General features: G+C 31.4%; 1 protein-coding gene across 1 annotated transcript in view; it reads left to right on the forward strand.

Annotated features, from left to right (window-relative positions):
- The window catches only part of LOC127733493 (uncharacterized), a 48,364-nt gene that overhangs the window by 4,348 nt on the left and 17,021 nt on the right, over positions 1–26,995 (forward strand). The window contains exons 3-13 of the mRNA XM_052242846.1: positions 1,276–1,914; positions 3,939–4,040; positions 6,224–6,871; positions 7,810–7,836; positions 17,462–18,151; positions 18,584–18,688; positions 20,075–20,532; positions 21,642–21,728; positions 23,156–23,584; positions 24,523–24,599; positions 24,949–25,012. Coding sequence (XP_052098806.1) covers positions 1,276–1,914; positions 3,939–4,040; positions 6,224–6,871; positions 7,810–7,836; positions 17,462–18,151; positions 18,584–18,688; positions 20,075–20,532; positions 21,642–21,728; positions 23,156–23,584; positions 24,523–24,599; positions 24,949–25,012 — 3,326 coding nt within the window. The remainder of the gene's footprint in view (positions 1–1,275; positions 1,915–3,938; positions 4,041–6,223; positions 6,872–7,809; positions 7,837–17,461; positions 18,152–18,583; positions 18,689–20,074; positions 20,533–21,641; positions 21,729–23,155; positions 23,585–24,522; positions 24,600–24,948; positions 25,013–26,995) is intronic.

Genomic DNA, 26,995 nt, shown 5'->3' on the forward strand with positions numbered 1-26,995 from the left:
GTAATGGCCTGGATTTTCTTAACTTAAACATAAGTGAACAACGTTTATAACCAAATTTTACCAATATACATTCAAGGTATAGTACATGTACAAATATTTACTCACCTGTGTTAAACTGTAAATGCAATTTAGGAGCAAATATAAAATCGGCGCAAATGAAAAAATGAAATCGGCGCAAATGAAAGAATGAAAATTTTAAAAATCAGCGCAAATGTCATACGCCCGTATTTATTCAATAGGACAAGAGAATAGACAAAAGTTTAAATACCCTGGTCAAGAGCAAACAACTCTGTGGAAGACTTTCATTTGGTTGGCAATAAACTTTTGTAAGTTCTTTTGTCCCATCTAATAAATACAATAGCTATTGTTCTCTGTGTAGTTTATTTGATGGGACCTTTAAATTTCTTCCAAGAGAAATCTATCACTCACTGATTAACTTACCTGAACAAAAAATTGAACTGTCAATAATGAAAATACATGTACAAATACTAAATAAGGACTCAAAAAACTGCATGTGGTGTTGTATTTATTCAATATCAATAATTCATTTTTAATAGTTTCAATATAAACACTGATTCAAAAATTAAAAGTTGATTTCTGAACAAATTTTTTATATTTTCCCTATTAAAATTTGCTTTTTTTTGTGTGTTTGACAAATAAAAACTTGAAAAATTATTGTGTTTAAATTAAGGTCTTGATAAATGTATTCTATAACTGAACAACAACAAAACATTCAAATTCATTGGAACAATACTAAAAATTTTTGTCAGAAATAAACTTTTTAAAATTAAATCAGTGTTTATATTGAACAGATTGAAAATATATTATTGATGTTGATTAAATACAATATTGCATGCAGTTTATGCAAGTTTATACAACTATTTCCCCCAAAAAAGAAGATAATTTTTTGGTCAGGTAAATTAATCAATGAGTGATAGATTTCTCCTAGAAGAAATTTAAAGTTCCCAGTGAAAAAAACTACACAGAGAACAATAGCTATTGTATTTATTCAATAGGACAAGAGAATAGACAAAAGTTTAAATACCCTGGTCAAGAGCAGACGACTCTGTGGAAAACTTTCATTTGGTTTGCAATAAGATGCAGAAAGGGTTTTACCGGTAGTCTTGTTTCAAACCAAAATTTTATTGGGACTTTTTGATTTTAAAAATAGATCATTATTGAAAATTAGGCATGTTTTGAAAATCTTTGCATTCATGTTTAGCCATCTTGTTTGTATAAATAAGTTTTGTGTTTTAATGAATACCTTTTTTTCAGCCAACCAGTTATTGACATTGAATGCTGGATTTCAGACAATTGCACATCAGGTCCTGCAGACAACAACCACTATTAAGTTTACTGTCCATGGAAGTCCAACACTGGTTCCCACTGCAACTGGTCAAGCTATTTACATAAACAGTAGCAGTCAATACCTTGTTATTGATAGAACTGGCTTCACTTCTTGTTTGAGTGATTTGGATAAATGTACAAACGGTTTTACCATTACAACAAACGTCCATTTTACTACACTAACAGACAATACATACATAATATCCAGTGGTGGAAACTTGCAGAACACAAAGGGAATAGCACTGTACTACCAAGGTGGAAATATTCACTTTGTTGTTAGTACATCTACAAAAACATGGCATTTGGTAACATCACACAAACTGACCCTGAATGTATGGCACCATCTAGAACTTTCCTGGAATCAAAATCTTGGATGTGAACTGGTGGACAATGGTAAATTGGTAGGATCAGTAACTCAGCCGATCCCTCATCATGCCACTGTTGTAAAACAGATAGCCATTGGATATGGATATACACAGTCAACCACTCATATCTCAATGAAAGTAGAGGGATTTAAAACAGTTGATGCTAACAGAGCTAGTTTAGTTGTAGCAGGAATATTCACAAGTAAGATTATATTAAAGATAATTGAACTTTATGGATTACAGTTTTCATTTGTATTATAACAAAGCATTATTTGAATCTGGAAAAATTTTGAATTCTGGAAAATTGATAAGAAATGTATGATAAAAACTACTAGGGATTCATTTATATTTGTGGGTACCAATTTTTATGGATTGAAGAAAAATCATATTTTCGTGGTAACTCGATTTCGTGTATTTGCCTTAGTTTCCACACAAGCCTATAAAAAATTAATCATTTGTTGAAAATTTTTATTCATGGTTTGTCTCTACCAATGAAATCAAGGAAAATGGGTATCCAGCGAATAATAATAAATCCACAGTATAGTAACCCAATTAAGGAGGGTTAGACATGCATTCATTTAAGTAATGAATGCATGGCTAATGGGAGTTAGTTAGTTCATGCTGAAATATCAGTGAAACTCAGAAAGTAATCTGAAGATTAGCAATGTGCGCATGGCTAACCCTTCTTAGTTGGGTAAGTTTTCATCATACATTTCTTATCAATTTTCCAGAACTCAAAATTATTCCAGATTCAAATAATTCCTTGTTATATGAGTATTTTAAAAAGAAATGAAGAAACATGAAGTTTATCACAACACGCTAAAATGAGCAATATTTATTTTGCATCTAATTATATTACATTTATTACATTGGTTGCAATGGATTACCGTGATTTCCCAGTGAAATAAAAACAGATAATTTAAAATGTGAAATAAACTCAGTTATTTCACTCCTCTGACGTTATACAACAATAGGTGTTGTCAAGATGTTGTGGATGACGTTGCATCAAAGCAAATTGTGGATTCGTAGAAAAAGATATAGTTCCTTTCATTTTCTACTTTAATTCCATTAAAAAGCCCACTGTCAATGATATTTCAAAAATGAAAAAAAAATTTGTATAGAATTTTACTGCCATTTAAAATTTGTTACATGATTCATCCAATTCCTGATCATTAATGCTGTATAAAGAAGAAAACCTGCAACAAAGACTCAGTTTTACAGAGAAATTTAACTTGAAGCATTTTATAGCTTTACATTTTTTATCATCTTTAGTTTCAAGTTAATCACACAAAATATATAACATTACATGAACACCCATATGACGATGATAAATCATCTTACTGTTTTACTCTTCTATTCTCTTAGTATGTACAATTCAGTGACTGTCAAGCATTTTATTTGTGAGTATCTCAAATAAAATGCTTGACAGTCACTGCATTGTATCATTGAATTATAATTGTCATTTGGGTGTTTATGTAATGATATTTGTGTGATTAATTTGAGAGTAAAGATGAACATTTTCATGTGTTTGGAGCCTTTAGAATATAACGGCAAAAGCCAAAGAAATACTTTTCATTTCTGTTAGGTAGTAGAATTTGCAGCAACTTTGTGGTTGAATTTTTTTTTTTCAAACTATATAAATAAGAAGATGCAGTATAAGTGCCAATGAGACAACTCTCCATCTAAGTCACAATGTATAAAAAGTTAACAATTATAGGTCAAAGTACGACCTTCAAAACGGAGCCTTGGCTCACACCAAACAGCAAGATATAAAGGGCCCCAAAATGACTAGTGTAAAACAATTCAAACAGGAAAACCAATGGTTTAATCTATATAAAAAATGAGAAACGAGAAACACCTATGAACCACACCAACAAAAGACAACCACTGAACAACAGGCTCCTGACTTAGGACAGGTGCATAAAAATGCATACTGTTTCTAATTATTTATTTTGTTTTCACATTTACCATATTGCACAAGTTTTTATTTTAATTTTCAAAAACAGAATACAGTGTATCTTGACTAAATTATAAGTTATATATTTTACAGATAATACAAAGAACATTTTAAAATTCATATAATCTTTCTGCTGTTGACTATAGAAAACAAAACGAGGCCTGCTTTTTCATATAGTTTTAATACACTGCAACATTTTATAGTAATTTTTTCATTCTTCACAGCTACAAATTTTTCTGAAACTTGGTTATTCCACATTTTATTTGCAGCTGCAATATCAACAACCCACACAACTACAACACCTACCACTATGGTTACCATGACAACTGAAGAACCAACCACTACAGTAACAACTAACCAAATGACAACAGGTATTTTCACAGGCATATAGTACTTTGATATTGAATAAATCCTATATAAAATATATAGGGGAAAAGTTTTGCCTTTAAATCTTTACCTTAGATTTTGTGAAAACTACCAGCCGCATTTAATAAAACCCAAAAATATCAAGTTTCTCTGTTAAGGATAAGAAAGGCAAAATATGTCTTAACTATGACAGGAAGGGCAAAAAGAGAAATCCTTGTGATAATACCCCAACAGTGAAGTTTACAAAATGCTTTTGGTATAAAAAAAAAATAATCTAGGATTCTTACATAAGGTGTGGTTAATAATAAAACATTTTTATCTACAAACTTTAGTGAATTGTCATACTGCATGCTGTGAGTTGACTTGAAACATTTATAGCAGTTATAAATTCATAAAAAAAACAACTTTAGTTGATGCTCAATACTGTCCATTGCTTGACGATGTGAATTTGTAATTGTTGAATACCTTCCGACAATTGTTATTATGAAAGACAGAAATAACAGCCCTGTTCCCCCAACATATTGCATATTTCCTAGTATTTTAAGAATAATCTGAATTTGTTTGTCTCATGTAAACTATGCCACACATCCTTTCTTTTGCTCTCTTAACTTTATTAATAAAAAAATTGTTATGGATGCTGTTATTTTTTTTGTATTTGTATTTTGTGCATGTTCATATTCATATTATCATGATTTTCATATTTCATTTTATTTATGGCAAGACGGACATATTAACCCTATTTGCAATGTACAGTTCATTAAAGAGTTTTTGTTCATTCATTTAATAAGATGAAATTTTATATCAAATCAGACTAAAGACTATTATGCTTTATTTGACTATGTGCCACTTAACCTCAAAATTTTGAGAAACATGGCTAAAAGACATCATGTGACAGCTACTTTTCAACTGCATACCATGTACCAGGTGTCTAATAGATTGATAGATGTATGTATAATATAGGTTAAAAAAAGGAGAAATGGTATGAATTTCAATGAGACAACTATCTGACAAAGGACAAGGATGTAAGATTATAATTTAACATTCAAACAGAAAAAAAAAACCCAAAAAAATCTTATTATAAATCCATTGATTCTTACTCTAGTTCATTATTTTTTTACATTTTGTTAATGAATTTTGAAGGATTGCACAGTATATTTTTATGTTTTTATAAAATTTAACCCTCACATTTATGTCATTATATATATAATATTCTGGAGTAAATTTATTTCTCAATTTTTGAACTGCATTATTTGAAATCACATATGCAATTAATGCATTTAATTGTTTAGCTCCACAATAGGTATTTTCTCGGTCTACAGTTTTTAATGGGAAATTTCATTTTTATAATGATATCAGAAGATCGTTTTGGGCTGTAGATGTTTAGGCTTTGTGAGTTTTTTAATTTGCTGGTTTACAAATCTGCTGACCACATGTTTTTTTTAGATTTTCTGAAGTTTCATGATTTTTGTGTCCTGCAGCTGATTTGGGAAATGTTGTTAGCACAAATAATTTTTAGAATGAAACTCATAGAAATAGTCCATTAAAATAAGTTCATTTTGTGATTTTATAATCCTTCTGTATGATTTTAGTTCAAATTTTGGATCAGCTGTTTCAAACATATAATGCATGTCATAGTTGAAATAGACAAGTCCAAACAGGAAAGACAGTTAAGTCGAGTTACAGAAGATGACCAAACAAGTTGATATTTCATATCATATCATAGATTTATTGAAAAATGTTAATTAAATATCAAAAGAGGGTTAAATTACCTTGCATTAAGGTAAAAAATCAATATCACTGATACATATTCTCTGGGTATATTGAAATAAATGCAACTGAAGTATATCCACATCTACTTTTATTACCTGAAGATAATCATAAAAAACAGATTGGTGAAAAGTTTTGGACAGTCAGATTAATACATAAGAAGCAGGATTTGTATTCACACTTTAATATGTTCTCATTCTGAATATGACAGAAAGTTTTTCTTGAAACTGTAATTGTTCATGAAACTGTTACTGTTAATCTAGTACGTTAATCCACCATTATTACAAATTAATGATTATATATTTCTTAGGTTATCTTCCTTATTTTCTAAGATCATATATATTGGAATAGTAAATCTAAGTGGAAATGATTTCATCGCTTTCATTCTAAGAAGGTAATTCTCTTATTATTTTTCTCTCAGATTTTTCTTGTGGAGCTAAGGAAGTGAAATTTGACTTCATTGAGATTAAAGGCAATGTTCTTGTTACACCTGAGTATAACTTTACTGTGTACAAAAATCCAACAATACGACCAGAAAATAATGGACATGCTGTACTCATTCTGAACACCACAGGTCAATATGTAGAACTACCTAACAAAGGTATAGAATGTATACAAGATATGACTAAGTGTGAGAGTGGGTTTACACTTAGTTTGGAAATTAAATGGTTGGACATAAATTCTACCAACAAAAGGTACATTTTCTCCAGTGGGGGTGATAAGGTCAACAATTCTGGCCTTGCTCTCTACCTGTGGCATGGGGAACTTTATTGTTCTGCAAAGAAGGATAAAACAATCTGGACAGCCAAAGCAAAGCTGAATGTGAAAGCAGGAGAATGGCACTCTTACCAGGTATCATGGAACAAGAAAGATGGATTTGTTGTTTATTTAGATGGTCAGGTCTTCATGCAGCACAGTATTAAGTACCCTAATCCAGCACAGCCTGGGACTTTTCCGTTACTTATTGCCACAACACCAGGTTATAATGAGACATCATTGATGGAAGTGCGTAACCTGTACACCTGGACTGCTTCCAGGGATGTTTTAATTAATCACACCTGTATAACAGGTATGTATAGCTCTTAATGTTGTATTGTTATACAAATTGTAAAAGGGACAGTTTCAAGGAGATGTGGTTTCCATGTAAACTTCTGAATTTAAACATATTCAACCATTGATGAACAAATTTACAAAGAATTTGTTAGGTTTATTTTATTTAGAAAAAATTGTTTCTTCACAATTTTATTAGAAACTTTTACTTGCTTTCCTGTACTTTTATATACACACACATTTTGTATGCAAAACTCAATCAGTGATGCTCAAATAAAAAAATAAAAAGGCCAAATAAAGTACAAACATTAAGAGCATTGTGCACCTAGAGTTCCTAAAGGTTTTTCCTAATACAGCTAAGGTAATCTATTCCTAGGGTAGATTAGTATTTAAAAAAAAAAAAAATATTTTGAGAATTATTGCTTTCTGACACTACTATACTTTTACTTCTCTTTGGTTTGCTCTTGTACGTTACAAATTTTCTAAGTATAGGACATTCTTAAGCAGGGATAGAAGGTAGTAGTGTACAGAATCGGGATAATAAAGAACAAATATTATCTGAATTAATTGACTGCAGATTTTGTAAGTTTTGTGCAATAAATATGCAAGTGATATTGGCCATATTTCAAGACATGATGGGGTGTTTCATGCTTTTAATATGTTTATATGTCACTCGCTTTTATATCACTTAAATTTTGTATATCGGTAGATATATAAAATAGATATGAAACAACTCAATTATCTTGTCTTAACCAGTTACCAAAGGGAGAACATTTAGATGACTCAGAGATAGTTATATCCCCTAGATAACTTGGTTGATAATCCATATCTCGAATAATTCAAGCCCTTACCATCTCCGAATCTCTCCACCTTTTGATGTAATAATCGATAGTGAGTTTAATATAATGACTGTACTATTCGGGTTAGATAATCTATTGCATTCTGGTTTTTTTTCAGAATTTCCAACAATGCCACCTACAACTGGTAAGATATTATTATAATGAAGCATGCTACGTTTTTTCTCACTGTAAAATATTTAATATCACTGATAGAAATTGCATGTAGTTAGGCACAAAATCTGATGTATACTTCATGGTAGTCTGAGTTCTTTATTTACAGGGGAAAATATCAATTTATCAATATGTTTTTTAAATATCTTATTTACTGTTTTCACCAAAGTTAACATTACAGAACAACTTAGTGTTAACTTTCTCTTTTAAGTCTTTGATAAATAGACTTTTCAAGTTCATATTTTTTTTAATGTTTTTATGAAATCATAATTTGAAAAAGTGCTGAAAAACTTTATTGAAAGCTTTTATTTATCTATCAAGTTTTTAACAGAAAGGAAAGAATAAGTGACTTCATTGAAATTTTATGAAGAAGTTTCTCAATTTGATGATTATGTAGCATGATTTTCAAATACTTCTGATTGTCAATCGATTGTTTTACTGTCTCATTTAGAATTAAGTTTGTTCATGATGTTCAGTCAGGTTTATCTTTAATTTATTTAATGCTAATCAGATACGATCAACATTGAGAACAATGTGTGTTAGAACTTTTTCTTATATCCAAAGTTAAAAACTATCAAAATCAAATTAGAATAAAATTCAGGATTAAAATATCTGTATTCTGATACAATTTTTTAGCTCTTTTCCTTGGTTTTTACATTAAATAACAAAAGTTTTTAGATGATCAATAGTAAAAAGTACATTTGAGTTATAAACCTGATAATCATGAAACCATAAGATCTGTAGCATTATAGAACTACATTACAACACACCACTTTACTTCTGTAATGTAGTCATTATTCAATATATTCTGCATGATGTATATATACTAAACTTGCACAATGCCAACATTAGTAACTAATATTGCACTGAACTAAATTTTCACAACTTAGTAGTGTACAGGTTGTCTTGCGGTTTTTTTATAAAACTGAGTTGCCCATTGTTTTCACTTTACTTCATGATACATTTATTGTTTTTAATATAATTTGAATATGGTGAGTATTATTTCATTATTTTCATTAAAATTTAAATAAACACTCAGATATTAAAATAAAATTGAGTGAAAATCAAATGTAATTTTTATTTTCTATACAGCATACCACTTCAGCTTTATAGCTATTAGTCATAATGTTATGACTACAACTGCCTTTAATTTATCTGTACATGGACATCCACATTTGGAGCATCACTCTTTTACTAAAAACCCTGTGTTGGTACTTAATGGAAGCAATCAGTATGTTGAATTCAGTAACAGTTCTAACATTGGATGTCTGAACAACCTGGGTGTCTGCCGAACAGGATTTACTATTGAGATTGATGTCAGTCTGATCAAGGTCAATCAGCAGCAGAAGACAGTGATTATCTCCAATAGCAACCAATACCTGAATGGAACTGGTATGGCACTGTATTTCTATAATGGACATCTGTACGGATACGTCAGTACTAACAACCAGACATGGAAGGTGGAGTACAAATATAAAGTAATTGTCAATATGTGGCAAAAATACCAGATATCATGGAGCGTAGCCCATGGTTTGACAATATTTATTGATGGCCACCAGATGGCGTCCACCACACAGGCCACTATCCACAAATACACATTAAATCAGCATTCCTTAACAATAGGAAAACTACATTCCATGTCTTACACAACATCAATGAAACTGACAGGATTAACAATCTGGCAGGCCTCTCATCAAGTCCTCATACAACATGGAATACTTACAACAGGTATCATAGTGTGACTGCTTTTTACCATATAGACAGTATATATATCAATAGATGTGATTTTGCTTTTTAGGTGATATTTGGTTCCAAAACAGTAATAAAAAAATATTTGCAAAATTCTTAAGAGGAAATTTTTGAGAACTGTGGTCAATCATCTTTAAACTGTAAAGTCAATCACATCATAACATGTTTTCCTCTGAAATAGCACTTGGTATGAAGACATAACATCTTCATGGGTGAAAATAAAACAAAACTTACAGAGCTGCATAAAAAAAATCTGTACTTTTATCAGTTTTGTGTAATCAAATTTTCACATGATTTTTAGTATGTAGGGTTTCTGTCTGTTTTGGAACCTTTCCCTTCCTTTATGTTATTAGCCATTTATAAAGATAAATTGCATGTTAGAAAATAATGAGTGTAAAGTTTCTTATTTAACTTTACATGATTACTACTAGTATATAATTACTAAATCTAAGTAAAAGTTACTTTTGTCTTATTAATTCACCTTTTTATGATCTTTTATACTTACTGAAATGTATGAGAGAAATAGAAGGTAAAAGTAGGTCTTTATTAAACAAAAAAAAGGTTAACGAATAATAATGTATTTCATATTTTTTTTTATATATCTGAGTCATTGTAATGTTTGCCCAAATTGACTTTCTTTTTGAAAAAGAAATTACTTCATTGATTGTGTATCTACAGCTGGTTCTGCTGATTCTACAACAACATTAAGTTCTACAGCAACAGGGGTCACAACATCAACACCAAGTTTAACATCAACATCAACATCATCTCTAAGAACAACTTCTACAACTCCCATAGAAACAACAGTACCAGGAACCATAACAACCACAAGTCCTGAAATCATTAAAACTTACCATTTCGGTTTTATAGCTATTAAACACAGTATTTTAACAACATCTTCCTATAATTTATCTGTCCATGGAAATCCACATTTGGAGCAGAATTCAGTTCTTGTCCTGAATGGGAGCAATCAGTATGTAGAATTTAGTAATAATTCAAACATTGGATGCTTGAACAACCTAGCTGTCTGTCATTCTGGATTTACTATCAAGGTCAATCTAAGTCTGATCAAGGTCAATCAGCAGCAGAAGACAGTGATTATATCCAATAGCAACCAATACATAAATGGAACTGGTATGGCACTGTACTTCTATAATGGACATTTGTATGGATATGTCAGTTCTAGCAACCAAACATGGAAAATAAACTACAAATATAAAGTAGATGTGACTAAGTGGCACAAATACCAGATATCATGGAGTGTGGCTCATGGTTTGACAATATTTATTGATGGCCACCAGGTGGCATCCACAACACAGGCCATTACCCACAAATATACCTTAATTCATCATTACTTAACAATAGGAAAACTACATGCAATCTCTTACACAACATCAATGAAATTGACAGGATTAACAATCTGGCAGGCATCTCATCAAGTTCTTGTACAACATGGAATACTTACTACAGGTATTGAGGTGTGATTGCTTCAATATAGGCAGTAAATATATACATATATGTAGAAGTGTTTTTGCTTTTTAGGAGATATCTGGTTCCAAAACAGCAGTCAAAAAACTTTTAATTTTGCAAACCTCTTTACTTTGTTGAAATTTGAGAACTATTGACATTGATTTACAAACTCAACAGTAAATCACATTTCAAAATGGTCATCTCATTAAAAGCAATTGGTATCTTTATGAGTAAAGAAAATGTGAAACTTACTGAGCTGCATAAAAACAAAATATGTGCTGTTGTCATTTTGTGTCTAAGCACATTTTCACATGATGATTATTTTTTTAAGTATGTAGTTGTCTGTTTTGGAACCTTTCCCTGCCTTTGAGTGTTTAGCCAATTATAATCATAAATTACATGTTAGACAATAAGTATTATATAGTTGTAAAATTAAATTTACTGGTATATTATTTAATGTAAATTAAAAATTATATTTTTTCTAATTAATTCAAATTTCCATGATCCTTTTTGCTTACTGGAATGGATGAGAGAAACAGTAGCAAAAAGTAGTCTTTTTAAAACAAAAATTAATAAAGAATAATAATATTTTTCATATTTAACCGGATTTTCGAAGGAAATATCTGTTATTAAAATGGGGATGTACGGCGGGCGGCTGGGAGGGCAGATGGGCGGCTACCAAACAGTGTCTCCACAATAACATGAAAACGCTTTAACAAATTTTTTTCAAATTTGATATGTTGTTTCCTGGGACTTAATGATAGTCTAGTTTGGATTTAAATTTGAATAGTTGTAATGTTTGCCTCCATTGACTCTCTTTTTGAAAAAGAACTCACTTTAATAATTGTGTATCTACAGTTGGTACTTCTGATGCTACACCACCTGTAACACCTACAACAACATTACGTTCTACACCAGCACCAATTTCTACCACAACGAAGATCACAACTTCAACACCAAGTTCTACCACAACAAAGATCACAACATCAACACCAAGTTCTACCACAAGGAAGATTGATACATCAACACTAAGTTCTACCACAACGAAGATCACAACATCAACACCAAGTTTTACCACAATGAAGATCACAACTTCAACACCAAGTTCTACCACAACGAAGATCACAACTTCAACACCAAGTTCTACCACAACGAAGATCACAACATCAACAACAAGTTTAACATCAATGTCAACAACCACTTCAGGAACAACTTCTACAACTCCCATAGAAACAGCAATACCAATAACCATAGCAACCACAAGTCCTGAAGTCATCAAGACTTACCATTTTGGTTTTATTGCTATCAGCCATAATATTTTAACAACATCTTCCTATAATTTATCTGTACATGGAAGTCCACATTTGGAGAAGCATTCAGTTCTTGTCCTAAATGGGAGCAATCAGTATGTAGAATTCAATAATATATCAAACATTGGATGTCTGAACAACCTAGCTGTCTGTCATTCTGGATTTACCATCACGGTTGATGTCAGTCTGATCATGGTCAATCAGCAGCAGAAGTCAGTGATTATCTCCAATAGCAACCAATACCTGAATGAAACTGGTATTGCACTGTACTTCTATAATGGACATCTGTATGGATACATCAGTACTAACAACCAGACATGGAAAGTGGATTACAAATATAAAGTAGATGTCACTATGTGGCACAAATACCAGATATCATGGAGTGTGGCTCATGGTTTGACAGTATTTATTGATGGCCACCAGGTGGCATCCACCAAACAGACCACTACCCACAACTATACATTAATTCAGCATTCCTTAACAATAGGAAAACTACATTCCATGTCTTACACAACATCAATGAAATTGACAGGATTAACAATTTGGCAGGCATCACATCAAGTCCTTATACAACATGGAATATTAACTACAGGTATTGAGATGTGATTGCTTCAATATAGGCAGTAAATATATACATATACATAGCAGTGGTTTTGCTTTTTAGGTAATATTTGGTTCCAAAACAGCACCCAAAGACACTTGCTCAATTTTGCAAAACTCTCTTTGTGGAAGTTTAGAACTATGGACATTGATCTATAAACTGTATAGTAAATCACATTTCAAAATACTCTTTTCATTTAATAGTTGAAATCTTTATGAGTAAAAACAAGGAAAAAAGAAAACTTACTGAACTGCATAAAAACAAAATCTGTACTTTTATCATTTTGTGTGTAAGCAAATTTCCACATGATGTTAAACTATTTTAATAAATAGGATTGTCTGTTTTGGAGCCTTTCCCTGCCTTTATGTTTTAGCCATTTATAAACATAAATTGCATGTTAGACAATAATGAGTGTATAGCTGTAACATCAATGTTCTACTTCTACTTGACATGGTTACTACTGGTAAAATAATTACTAAATGTAAATTAAAATTGATTTTTTTCTAATAAATTCACATTTACATGATCCTTTATGCTTACTAAAATGTATATATGACAGAAATAGTAGCAAAAATTCTTTTTTGAAAGAAAAATTATTTAAAGAATAATAATTTAATTGTATATTTGTATTTAAATTTGAATAGTTGTAATGTTTGCCTCCATTGAATTTATTTTTGCAAAAGAACTTACTTCAATATTTGTGTATCTACAGTTGGTACTTCTGATTCTACACCAACTTCAACTCCTACAACAACATTAAGTTCACTGGCACCAAATTCTACAGCAACACAGTTCACAACATCAACCCCTAGTTTAACATCAAAATCAATAGCATCTCTAAGAACAACTTCTACAACTCCCATAGAAAGAACTGTACCAAATACCATAGCAACAACAAGTCCTGAAGTCATCAAGACTTACCATTTTGGTTTTATTGCTATCAGCCATAATATTTTAACAACATCTTCCTATAATTTATCTGTCCATGGAAGTCCACATTTGGAGAAGCATTCAGTTCTTGTCCTAAATGGAAGCAATCAGTATGTAGAATTCAGTAATAATTCAAACATTGGATGTCTGAACAACCTGGCTGTTTGTCATTCTGGATTCACTATCAATGTGGATGTCAGTCTGATCAAGGTAAATCAGCAGCAGAAGACAGTGATTATCTCCAATAGCAACCAATATCTGAATGAAACTGGTATGGCACTGTACTTCTATAATGGTCATCTGTACGCATATGTCAGTACTAACAACCAGACATGGAAAGTAGAGTACAAATATAAAGTAGATGTCACTATGTGGTACACATATCAGGTATCATGGAGTGTGGCTCATGGTTTGACAGTATTCATAGATGGCCACCAGGTGGCATCCACCACACAGACCACTACCCACAAATATACCATATTTCAGCATTCCTTAACAATAGGAAAACTACATGCAGTGTCTTACACCACATCAATGAAATTGACAGGATTAACAATCTGGCAGGCATCTCATCAAGTCCTTGTACAACATGGAATACTTACTACAGGTATTGAGGTGTGATTGCTTCAATATAGGCAGTAAATAAATATATACATAGAAGTGTTTTTGCTTTTTTGGTGATATCTGGTTCCAAAACAGCAGTCGAAAATGCTTGCTCAATTTTCAAGCCTCTAGTCTTTGAGGAAATTTTAGAACTATGGACATTGATCTTTAAACTGCAAAGATCATCACGTAATAAAATGTTTCTCTTATTGAATAGCAATTGCTTTGGACCTGATATCTTTATGAGAGAAAACAAAAGAAAACTTACTAAATTGCTAAAGAAAAATCTGTACTGTTATCATTTTTGTGTAAACATATTTCCACATGATGTTAAAATTTTATAAGTATGTAGGTTGTCTGTTTTGGAGCCTTTCCCTACTCTTGAGTGTTTGCTATTTATAATCTTACATTGTATGTTAGACAAAAATGATCTGATTTAACTTTACATGATTCTTACTGGTATTTAATTAGTGAATGTAGATGAAAGATGTTTTTTTTTTATTTAATTCACATTTCAATGATCATTTTTTATACTAACTGGAATTAATTATAATATGACAGAATCAGTAAAATAAAGAAAGACAAAGTTAAATGAAAAATATGTAAAGAATAATAATTTTATTTCATATTTTTATTTAAATCTAATTAAATCATTGTAATGTTTGCCTCCATTGTTTTTCTTTTTGAAAAAGAACTTATTTCAATAATTGTGTATCTACAGTTGGTACTACTGATTCTACACTGACTGTAATTCCAACAACAACATTAAATTCTACACCAGCACCAAGTTCTAAAGCAACACAGATGACAACATCAACACCAAGTTTAACATCAATGTCAACAACCACTTCAGGAACAACTTCTACAACTCCCATAGAAACAGCAATACCAATAACCATAGCAACCACAAGTCCTGAAGTCATAAAGACTTACCATTTTGGTTTTATTGCTATCAGCCATAATATTTTAACAACATCTTCCTATAATTTATCTGTCCATGGAAATCCACATTTGGAGCAGAATTCAGTTCTTGTCCTAAATGGAAGCAATCAGTATGTAGAATTCAGTAATAATTCAAACATTGGATGTCTGAACAATCTGGCTGTTTGTCAATCAGGATTTACTATCAAGGTTAATGTCAGTCTGATCAAGGTCAATCAGCAGCAGAAGACAGTGATTATCTCTAATAGCAACCAATATCTGAATGGAACTGGTATGGCACTATACTTCTATAATGGACATCTGTATGGATACATCAGTACTAACAACCAGACATGGAAAGTGTATTACAAATATAAAGTAGATGTCACTTTGTGGCACAAATACCAGATATCATGGAGTGTGGCCCATGGTTTGACAATATTTATTGATGGCCACCAGGTGGCATCCACCACACAGACCACTACCCACAAATATACCATATTTCAGCATTCCTTAACAATAGGAAAACTACAAACAGTCTCTTACACAGCATCAATGAAATTGACAGGATTAACAATCTGGCAGGCATCTCATCAAGTCCTCGTACAACATGGAATAATTACTACAGGTATTGAGGTGTGATGCTTCCTACTATATAAACAGTATAAATATATATATACTTAGAGGAGTTCTGTTATTGCTTTTTAGCTGCAATCATTGTGATACAGTATTCCTGATATTGAATGAAATGAATTGATTGCTATTGTATTTATCTGTAGAATTTATGCAGAGAAAAGCAATTTATTATGTAGAAAAGCTACTTTTATGCTAAGATAGTTGATCTGTCATGAAATAAAAGTCCTTTATAATATTAGTTCCAAATAGAACAAGTATTCTGTAATATTGTTTCCACTGGAAAAAATATTACATTATTTGTTCCTTACGGAATAAAGGGTATAGAATATTTGTTCAAACAGGAACAAATATTATGGCATTGTTTATAACAAAGTTTCCAGGAGAACTTCTGTTAGGCGGAACAAATATACGTTGACAGATCAAGTGTTGACATGCAATATTTAATCCTTTTTTACTCTATATGTAAAAGTAATTATTTTGAAAATTAGGTAACTTAATACAGAATTGTTTGACCAGTTTTCCTTTTAACTGCTCTGTTTAAATTATATATATTTAGCTACTCTAATCTTAGCATGGTTTGAAATAGTATGACTGTCATGTAACAGCTATATTTAGGTACTTAATTTCAGTTCTGTTGGAACAGTATTTTAAATTCAATGCTTCCAGCGTTTTATATAGCTGTTGACAATCTTGTACAGAATTTAGTTTGAAACTTTGGTAACGGGTAAATGAAACAGTTTATGAGTAAAAGTTGCAGATATATTTGTACCACGTAAAATTCCATTGTGTCAGATAATTTAGCCGTATTTACTATATGGACTCAATTTTATTTCAGATTATAGCTGGACGTTTAATGTATTTTCATATTTTGAATTAGCTTCAGTTTGTGCTCCCTGACTGGTGCTTTATGTATTGCTGCTTACATCATGTGTACAAAAGTTGAAAAAATTGATAAAATTGTAGTGATTTAGATTTGTTATTTTAAAGTGAAAAATTACCTTTGGTTGATATGAAATTTTCTACTGTTGTCTTGTAAACAGGAAATACTCAACATAATTTTATAGAGAGAACTCTAGCTTTGCAAATATGAAAGGAGTGTTGAATTATACATTAACTTTGAAAAAAAGGATGAATTAATTTTTTGAGGTTTCTATTTGGACAAATTAAATGAATATTTTTGATAAGCTATGAAAAAAAGGAAAAGTCATGATATGGATACATAAAATTTAATTGCTTGTAAATATGTGTACTTTGACCTATAATGGTTTACTTTTATAAATTTTGACTTGGATGGAGAGTTGTCTCATTGGCACTCATACCACATCTTCTTATATCTATAAACATGTTGCCATTAAACTATATTGATATTTTTTTCACAGCCATGCCAACAACCACTACAATATCAACAACTACAACCAAAATGGACATTCCAAAATTTGAATGGAACTTTGTGACAATACCACACAGCCAAACCATCATTGGGTCAAAGTTCAATGCCACTGTACATGGAACTGTAAATGTAAACACTTCAGTGGGATTTAACTTCAATAATAACAACCAATATATTGACCTTGGTATACATAACAATTTATGTTTTGGAAACCTGAGTCTCTGTACATGTGGACTAACAATCAAGATCACGATTATGTTTACCAAACTAGAAGAAAATACTGTTATTATATCAAGTGGGGCTGAGAAAGCTACTGGAACTGGTTTGGCCATGGTTTATCGTTACGGGCAAATCCATTGTATGGTATCTACCGCAACAGATTCATGGTTTGCTGAATTCAGCCGTGAAAAGTTTATTTATCACCAGGTTCACCAAGTCATCATCTCATGGTCCCCTATTCATGGGTTAAAGGTCATAGTGAACAATTATGTGATCAGCTCTGTGACAAAATCAATTAAACATCAAGCTATAAAATCTTTCACAGAGCACATGTACATTGGAAATACACCAACCATCAAATCGTCCACGTCATGCAATTATTTCATGTCTTCAGTCATTATTTGGCATTGTTGGATAGATAATATTGTTGGAGAAGGGGAGCTAACTACACCAATACCAGGTAAATTTGACGTTCACATGTAGTTTCAAAGTCAATAAACAATAAGCTTTCAATTACATAAAATTATTAGAATAAGAAGGATGCTGAAAAGAAAGTAAATATTTTTAGTATATAATTGCTGATGTTCTATCTGAAACAACTTCATTATTAAACCTTGTATATGTATAAATCAGTTGATATTATTTGAAGATATTTGTTAAGGTAAAGAAAATTGACTCAATACTTTTCAGGTATCAGATGATAATTTTAATGTAGGAACTTTAATTTTGTTAAGATTTAAAAGTTTTTAACATTAATTCTCAAAATTTGATACACATTTTCATTTCCTTGTGGTGAATGTTACTTATATTTATTTTAGGCTATATTGTCATGATTTGTAATTTCATTGAGTATTGCAATATAACAAACCTTTGTATTTTTTACACTTTCCAGAAACCACAAAGGTACCAGTGACAACTCCAGTGAAGACAGCACCACCTACATCACCTGCTCCAGCTCTCACTACACAGTACTGTAAAACAGGATATGTTTGTAAAGGTAGGTAGTATGTTTTTGTAAGATTATAAGTCTTTTATGATTGTTTCATGATTTTAGTTTAAAAACCAAAATGCAGTGATAAGCTCTATTTTTTAAATATAAATGATTTTTATTCCCCATCTACGATAGTAGAGGGGCATTATGTTTTTTGGTCTGTGCATTTGTTCGTTCGTCTGTCCATTTGTCTGTCCGTCCATTTGTCCGTCCATCTGTCTGTCCTGCTTCAGGTTAAAGTTTTTGGTCAAGGAAGTTTTTGATGAAGTTGAAGTCCAATCAACTTGAAACTTAGTACACATGTTCCCTATGATATGATCTTTCTAATTTTAATGCCAAATTAGAGTTTTGACCCCAGATTCACGGTCCACTGAACATAGAAAATGATAGTGTGAGTGGGGCTTCCGTGTACTATGGACTCATTCTTGTTTCTAGAGGTTGTTGATGTGTAGACTGGAGCGATTAACTCACAAACTGAATAAAAGTCCAAAGAAATTTTGTGTTAAGTTTGTGAGTAAGCGTCCCAGTTTACACATCAATAGCCCCTAGAAAAAATGTGTTTTATCCTTATAATTCTTAGCTCAAACATTTGCAATTTCTAATTAACAATTTTGTGTTTATTGGCCACTATTTACCAGCAAATTCACAATTGGCATGTCATAACTAAGGAGTTAGCCACCATATTAAATTTAATCCTTAAATGTTCGATTAATGCAATAGAATCTAAAATGAGATAACACCTACCTCAAAAACTTCATTTTAATTAGATATTTTCTGAATTTGAAGCATACAAGTAACGAAATAGACCTGATAGTTTTCATTCATATGACATCATGTTTTGCCATGACTTTAATGCGCCTAGATCATTCATGAAATTTTGCTGAATTTTATTTTATTTACTGTGACTTGTCTGCAAGTGTTGCTTTCCGCCTATTGCAGTTTATTCGATATTCTGATCCAAATGCAATTTGATTTATCAAACCAAAGTGCTCAACTGGTCAAAATATTTAACCAACTGCTGTTGAAAACCACAATCAAGTCAACAAAGAGCAAGGCGATAAATTAAAGCAAAATTGCAATCCTATATGACTTTACTGTGACTTTTGTTGACTGTAGGTGTTTCTGTTTACCTATACCTATTGTTCAACCAGATTGTAAAACTGACAATACAATTGGAACATTAAAATTGACAAGTTGATAAAGGACAACTCCTATAGTCAACTCATCCTATTTCCACTTAATTACTGTTCTTAAAATTTCTTCACATATTGTCATTGTAAAGAGTCATTTAAAAAGGTATATTTATAGTTGCACAGTGTACTTTGTGTTTTTTGTCTGTCTTTCAATTAAAATTTCTTACCGTTAGAATATTTCTTAATTGATATCTGACAGATGATTTGACAACTAAACCAGCATGGAAGCCAACCAGTCCTAGCAAAAAAACCACTACACTGAAACAGACTCAACCAACCAAGCCACCCACAAAGAAACCAACTTCTCCAAAACCAACTAAAGCCACCACACAAAAACCAACTGCAAGACCAACCACACCAAAACCAACCACTCCAAAACCAACTAAACCAACTACAAGACCAACAACTCCTAAACCTACAACACCAAGACCATCCATACCAAGTTATGTCACCATCCCACACTTGAGACCAGGGGTCAGCAATACAGGAGTAGCCTATTTTAGTTGCCAGTTTGAAAAGTCCAAACAGCCAAATGTGGAGTTTGTAGTTTGTCTCAAGATTAATAGGAATTGGGAAAAACGAGTGTTAGTCAGTGGATCCTACCAGGAAGTAAAATTCACCATTGTAGAAATCAATCAGAATTTATTTAGGAAACAGGTTGGTTTATTCTTCTTCTTCTAAAATCTAAACAGGAATTAAAATACTTAAATTTAGAAATTTAGTTTTTCTGGTACTAATGAAACAGGGACCTTCACTGAGATAGCTGTGTCAGTGGAGTAATTGTTAACAGCGTGTGCAATACTGTTGTTGAATAAAAAAAATAAAATAAATAAATTTAGAAATTATTGGGAGGTTTTTATTAATGGGACTGGGTGAGTATTGCAATAATAAGAACTTGCATTCTGATATCTGATATATATATCTACATATATATGTATACAGATTTTCCTGAACTAGCAATAATTAATCTGGCAATTTGGGCATTTTTCAAAAATTACAATAATAAATGAATGTAATCATTTCTGATTTTACAGTATATGTAACAAAGATATATATGTACAATACATGTATTGTTCAAAGGATTTTGCAAATGTTTGATACAATTCAGCTTCTTTTACAATGTTTTACAGCTAAAAGTAGCTTTAAGTATTTGCAACTTTCTAAAAATTATTTGGTTTTACAAAATGTATAAGCATTGACATCACATATATGTTCAACATCAGAATTGAAAAGAGGTTTTATGATAATGATCATGAAATAAAAGAATAACCATTGACAATGTCAAAAATATGATAAGTTTGAAGATACCAAGGGAGACAATTTGAAAATGTAAATTAAAGGGATAACAATACTTGGAAAAAAAAAATAAAAAAAAATAAAAAATAAAAAAGTGATGCACAAACACAGAATAAGAAAATTGAGGATAGAGTAGCATGAATGATATAACAACTGGTGTTTAATAAGGTGGCATAAGAAATGAAGCATGGATTCATGATGATGTGTACGTAGTATGTCACCAACAAGTAAGTTATAAGGGATGATCTACTGTAAAGCAACTCATTTTTGCGAGCAATTTATTTTTGCTACTTTCAAGAGTAGAAAAATAATGCGAACATGTAATACTTGGGTCTTCCCATGTATAAATACATAAAGAAAATTAGAAAACTGAAAAAAGATGCAAGCATTTCTTGAATTAACTGATTTCAATTGTAATTTTAAAATTAGTGACATAATGTTTATCTTCAAGTTTTTGTGTTCTCCCACAGATAACCTGCACAGTACAGGCCAGATGGAAAGGTGAGAATCTACTCACTCCAATCAAGACAAGTAATATCATAACTCCAGATATAAAGGTAATTATATAATAAATACAATGTTGTCATATACGAAAAAAACTTTTATCAAGACTTTTGCCTAAATCGAATATATTTTTTTTATGTAGTGAAGACTAGAGGAATTAATCCAATTAAGGATCACAGATCACACATCTGCAAGTTTTTTTTTCTCAAACTGAATTCAAAATATATTGTTTACTCTTTAGGTATATTTTATGGTTACAGCCAAGTTGATATTTTGTGGAATATTAGGTTTACTACATATTAAAAAAAACTTATAAACTTAACTTAGTTTGAAAATAATTATAAATATTTAAAATAGGAGATGTGGGTACATGTTACTTACAGACAACAACACAAGCATAACCAAAAGACATATTAAGGTCAACACAAAATTCTTACTTATGAAATTTTTTTCAACTGATGTCATACTCTGAATCACCCCGAGTCTTAGATATGAGTCCTTTCATCACAAATGTATTCATGAGAAAATACTGTCGTAGTAGTTACCAAATTGGTTCTGAAAATCATGAAACCCTAACAACATAATTTCTAAAATGAAAAGTTTTACATGCAAACATATCATTTACATCATGTCAGTAGATAAACACTGACCACTGGGTAAATAGACTGCTTAGGAGTAACAGTCTACCAGCAGTAGTACTAACCTATGGGTGTAATCTAAAAATAAATTCTCAAATTATTTGTTTCAAAATTTTTAGAAAAAAGAAGAAGCAACCATTTAAAAAATTGTTTAAATTGGTTAATTCAGGATTTTTTTTAATTACCTTGAGTAACAAATTATTTCAAATTAAAATAAAACTAGTCTATTTCTCACTCATTACAATCATTGATATAAAATTTTTCAAAATGAACATACTTATCTCACAAATGCATGTATTATGACAAGAAAATTGAACAATGCATGATCATAAATTATGTAACTAAAACTGATGTTTTGACTTGATTCCTATAAAAATTTATTCATTATATAACTCAAGCAACAATTTATTTAAGGTCTATTTACAACTCAAACAAAGACACAAAAACTGATATTAGTTCTAAGGCCAAACATGTGTTAGTATCATAGTACAACGTCAAGCACATAGGATATATAAGTACAAAAGGTTATGATGTAGTTGTACATTAGAAATACCCCACATAAGTGCCATGTGCACCTTAGAAACACAAGTTTTGCAACAAGTTCATTCAAAGTCACCACATTTCTTAATGATTCTTGTTTGTGAGTATTTATTACCAGTAATTTTTGGGGGGAATATCATCACATATTTAATAGTACAGAAGATTTCTTGTCAGTAAAAGTTCTTTTTTTTTGGGGTCTGTATGGCAATTTCTAAACGGGTTAGGAAATGACGGGGACTTTTCAGAAATATTATAATTTTGAAACTTTTGTACTCAATGTAATATTTTTGCTTAACTTGTAGATAGTTACAGGTAATTTAGTGCTAACAGAGGGACACCCAACAGAGCATATTGTTGTTAATGTCACAGCTCCACCTCAACTGTTCTGCTGTCAAGGTTGCCAAGGAAACTGTAAGGTTACCATAACAACTCATGCTAACTTTGAAAGATTTTACCAGAGATGCACTTCCCACAAATACATCCCAGAAGTAGTCATTGGATGGGCGGGGACTTCACAGTCACCAGATCAGCACCAGTGTGGTACCTCCGTTTCCAAGACAATACATATATCATCATGGCAACAAATTATAAAAATTCCAGTAAAAGCAACAGTGGACGGTCGTATTGACAGGAACACACACAATCATTTTACTGTACAGGGCCATGTTGTTAACCAGTTGAAGCCATCGGTCACCATTAAACCACACACACTCAATGTTGGACAAGTTCAGGTAATACCACTGAACTTATGATTACGTTTAAATTTGTCATGATAGATAGATTAATGCTGATAAATAAATTGTACTAATAAGGCATGTGATTGTGTTATAATACTAATAATAAGGCACGCTGTCTTGAAATATGATATTGAAATATGATAATGCACATTAAGTGAAAATTCAATTGAATGCTTTTTTCTTTCTTTTTATAAAAAGAACAAAGTTACCAGATATTCATAAGAACCACAGTTTATCTTTATAGATAATAACCTAAACAGTGTAGATTTGGCCTGGATGAATTTTCAGTCTTCTAATTGTCATGAATAATTATAGGATTGATTAGGCTAATTAACTCACAAACTGAGTTTTATGTTAAATGTGTGTGTCAGTGGCCAGGCCTATTACACGTCGATAACCTGTAGAATAATTTGTAGAAAAAATGTGTTTAATAATAATGAATCTCAACCAGAACATGTGTTATTTTTCTCTCTCAATTTCAACTTTCTAAGAACCTTAGTTTTCCACAGTGAAATCAGCATACTGCTTATATAGGTTACAAAAGTATAGTTTTTGAGTGTAAACCAGGGAAAAAATTCTAAAGGAGCCATCAAACACATTCAAGTATTTGTAGATATACAAATCATATACTAAACAGAGGCTTCATTTATTGAGCACTATACATCCTTCAATTTTATTCAGTTGTGTTCAGCTGTCAATCATTAGAACATGACTGATAGCAATTATTGGTAAGCATGGAATGATAAGATGGCTATGATGCTTACTTATGAAGGACAGTGGTTTCTTTATTTAAAATTCCTTCCTTTTCATATTAACTTTTTATTTCTGTAAGTATTTCATTCTGACATTTTAAGTTTCCTCTGTTTAAGAAATCTAGCAAAATCATGTAGCAGTTATTGCTTTATGATCAATGCTTATTTTGATTTTTTCAGATAACTGCAAATAATAGTGACCACCATGCTCAATGTAAATCTCTCAATGACCCACACATGACAACATTTGATGGAAGGTAAGTTACCATATTAGTTATAATGGTCGGTAAAATATCTAGATGACCTAATAATGACCACATTCAATGGAAGGTAGGTAACCATGGCAATCACAAAGCTGAATGCTCAATATAAATCTCTCAATGACCCACACATGACAACATTTGATGGAAGGTAAGGTACCATGATTGTTATAATGGTCAGTAAAATCTCACGACGACTTAGAAAAGACCACATTTAATGGAAGGTATAATTTATTTTGAAATTTTTTTTTGAAAATGGAAATAAATAAAAATTACCAAGAAGTTATCAGTCTGGAAAACTTTATGCCAAGTGGCATTTATTTTAATACAACATTTTATTTTGCAGACGTTATGACAACCATAATGGAGGTGAATTTACCCTGTACAAACATACTTCCTTGCCTTATGAGGTAAGATATTTATTTTTGCCAGAAAGCTACAATACAAAGCTGAATGATGAAGAACTGCAATAAAAATACTGTTTCCTTGATTCATCGATTTTTATATGACTGCAAAAAATTTGCGTTCGTATATTGCTATCACGTCATCATCGTGGCCGTAGTCGTCGTCGTTGTCGTCCGAAGACATTTGGTTTCCAGACAATAACTGGTGTTGGATAATCGGTTCAAATTACCAACCGGTTATCTATTACTATCGGTTGACAGCAACCAACCGACTATCGGTTATAATCGCATCATTATACCTTGCTCATTTTGTATATGAAATCATGCATTCAGCCACATTGTACAAGTTTAATGCATATATTCCATATCATTGAAGAGTCTTAAATGTTCATGTTTGATCTTTAGTTTCCTTTTCATATTTTATCAAGCAATTAAAACAGTGAATCAATTAGAATATAGATTCAGATTAAACATAATTTGTCTAATGATTGCAACTTTTATTACCAACAATGACACTAAAATTTCTAAATTTCAATGGTATCACTCACATTATAATTTCAAAAACATAACTTCATCAAAATTTGAATGCTTCTAATTAAAAAAAAGATATATATATGTAAAGTATTTAACTTTGAGCAATTTAAAATTAATCAATAAATAAAACAATGCATTTGCATTGAAATATATACATTTAACTAAGGGGATCCAACCAATGTCTGTTAATTCATGTGGAATGCGTATTTTTCACTTTTGTGATCTTTATTCTTATGTCAGCTGTGTCATTCGTGCGTCTGCGTACTTATAATTGTAAGAATAAGGAATTCTTTCATAGTTGGTCCGTATTTGATCCGTGATTCGTATATGTTTTAATGGCGGACAAACCGGGAAAATTTACAAAAATTAACGATGTTTGACAAACAATTTGAAAAGGAATATGACGTTTTTAACGCAACAAATGGATGAAACATAAATAAAAGGCAATTTTCACCACGTTCTAATGTAGCAACAAATTGATTTTATCGAAAAATCAGAATGATTTTAAGTTCGCTTGAGTTGTTTTACAAGTACCGGAAGTGAAAGAAAGTATTTCATAAAAAGTTATTTATTTTAAATAACATATTACCAATCTGCAAAGTCAATGCTTTTACCACGTTTGTACAGAAAGAAATTGCTTATGTCTTTGATTATAGGACGTTTGGCATTGTTATTGTCATCTACTGATATTTTTCTTTACAATTTGTTTGACTGCGCATGTAAAATGCAAACCGGAAACGGACCGGAAGTTGATATGCTAAAAGTCCGGAAACTATAACGACAATCGATTGAACAAAATTCCAATCTATTATCGACATCGCCAAGCCCAACCAACTGATTTCCGAAAGATTCCGATCATCGGAACAACACTGACAATAACTATAGTTTAAGTGTATGGATCTCTTTGAAATTTAACCAAAAGGTTCAATAGCACAAAAGGAGTGTTGGGATTGTTTTTGGGGGTGATAGGAATTAGGGGCCAAAAAGGTGCCCAAAACAAGCATTTGTCTAGTTGCAGGACAATAACTTGTGTATAAGTATTTTGATTGCTCTGAAATTGTACCACAAGGTTCAGTATCACAAGTAGAAGGTTGGGATTTGATTTGGGGGTAATTGCCCAAACCGTTCAGGAATTAGGGGCCAAAAAGGGGCCAAAACAAGCATTTTTCTAGTTTTTCAGATAATAACTTGTGTTTAAGTGTATGTATTGAATATTGTGTTCATTTTTGCCCCTACTGTTCAGGGTTGGACCTCTGCGGTTGTATCCAGCTGTGCTTGGCAAAGCACATTTTTGTTATACTAATTTGATAAACAGAACTTTCTTTTAAGATTTAGATGAAATAAAATCTGTGTTTGCTTGCATGGATTTGTTTCAGGCCAATTTCGTAAGAAAGAGATATGTTATTATTCCTAAATGATCTTAACAATAACATTCTATTTAGGATAGTATTAATG

This window comes from Mytilus californianus, unplaced genomic scaffold, assembly GCF_021869535.1.
Source record: "Mytilus californianus isolate M0D057914Y unplaced genomic scaffold, xbMytCali1.0.p SCAF_3, whole genome shotgun sequence".
NCBI classification, from domain to species: Eukaryota; Metazoa; Mollusca; class Bivalvia; order Mytilida; family Mytilidae; genus Mytilus; species Mytilus californianus.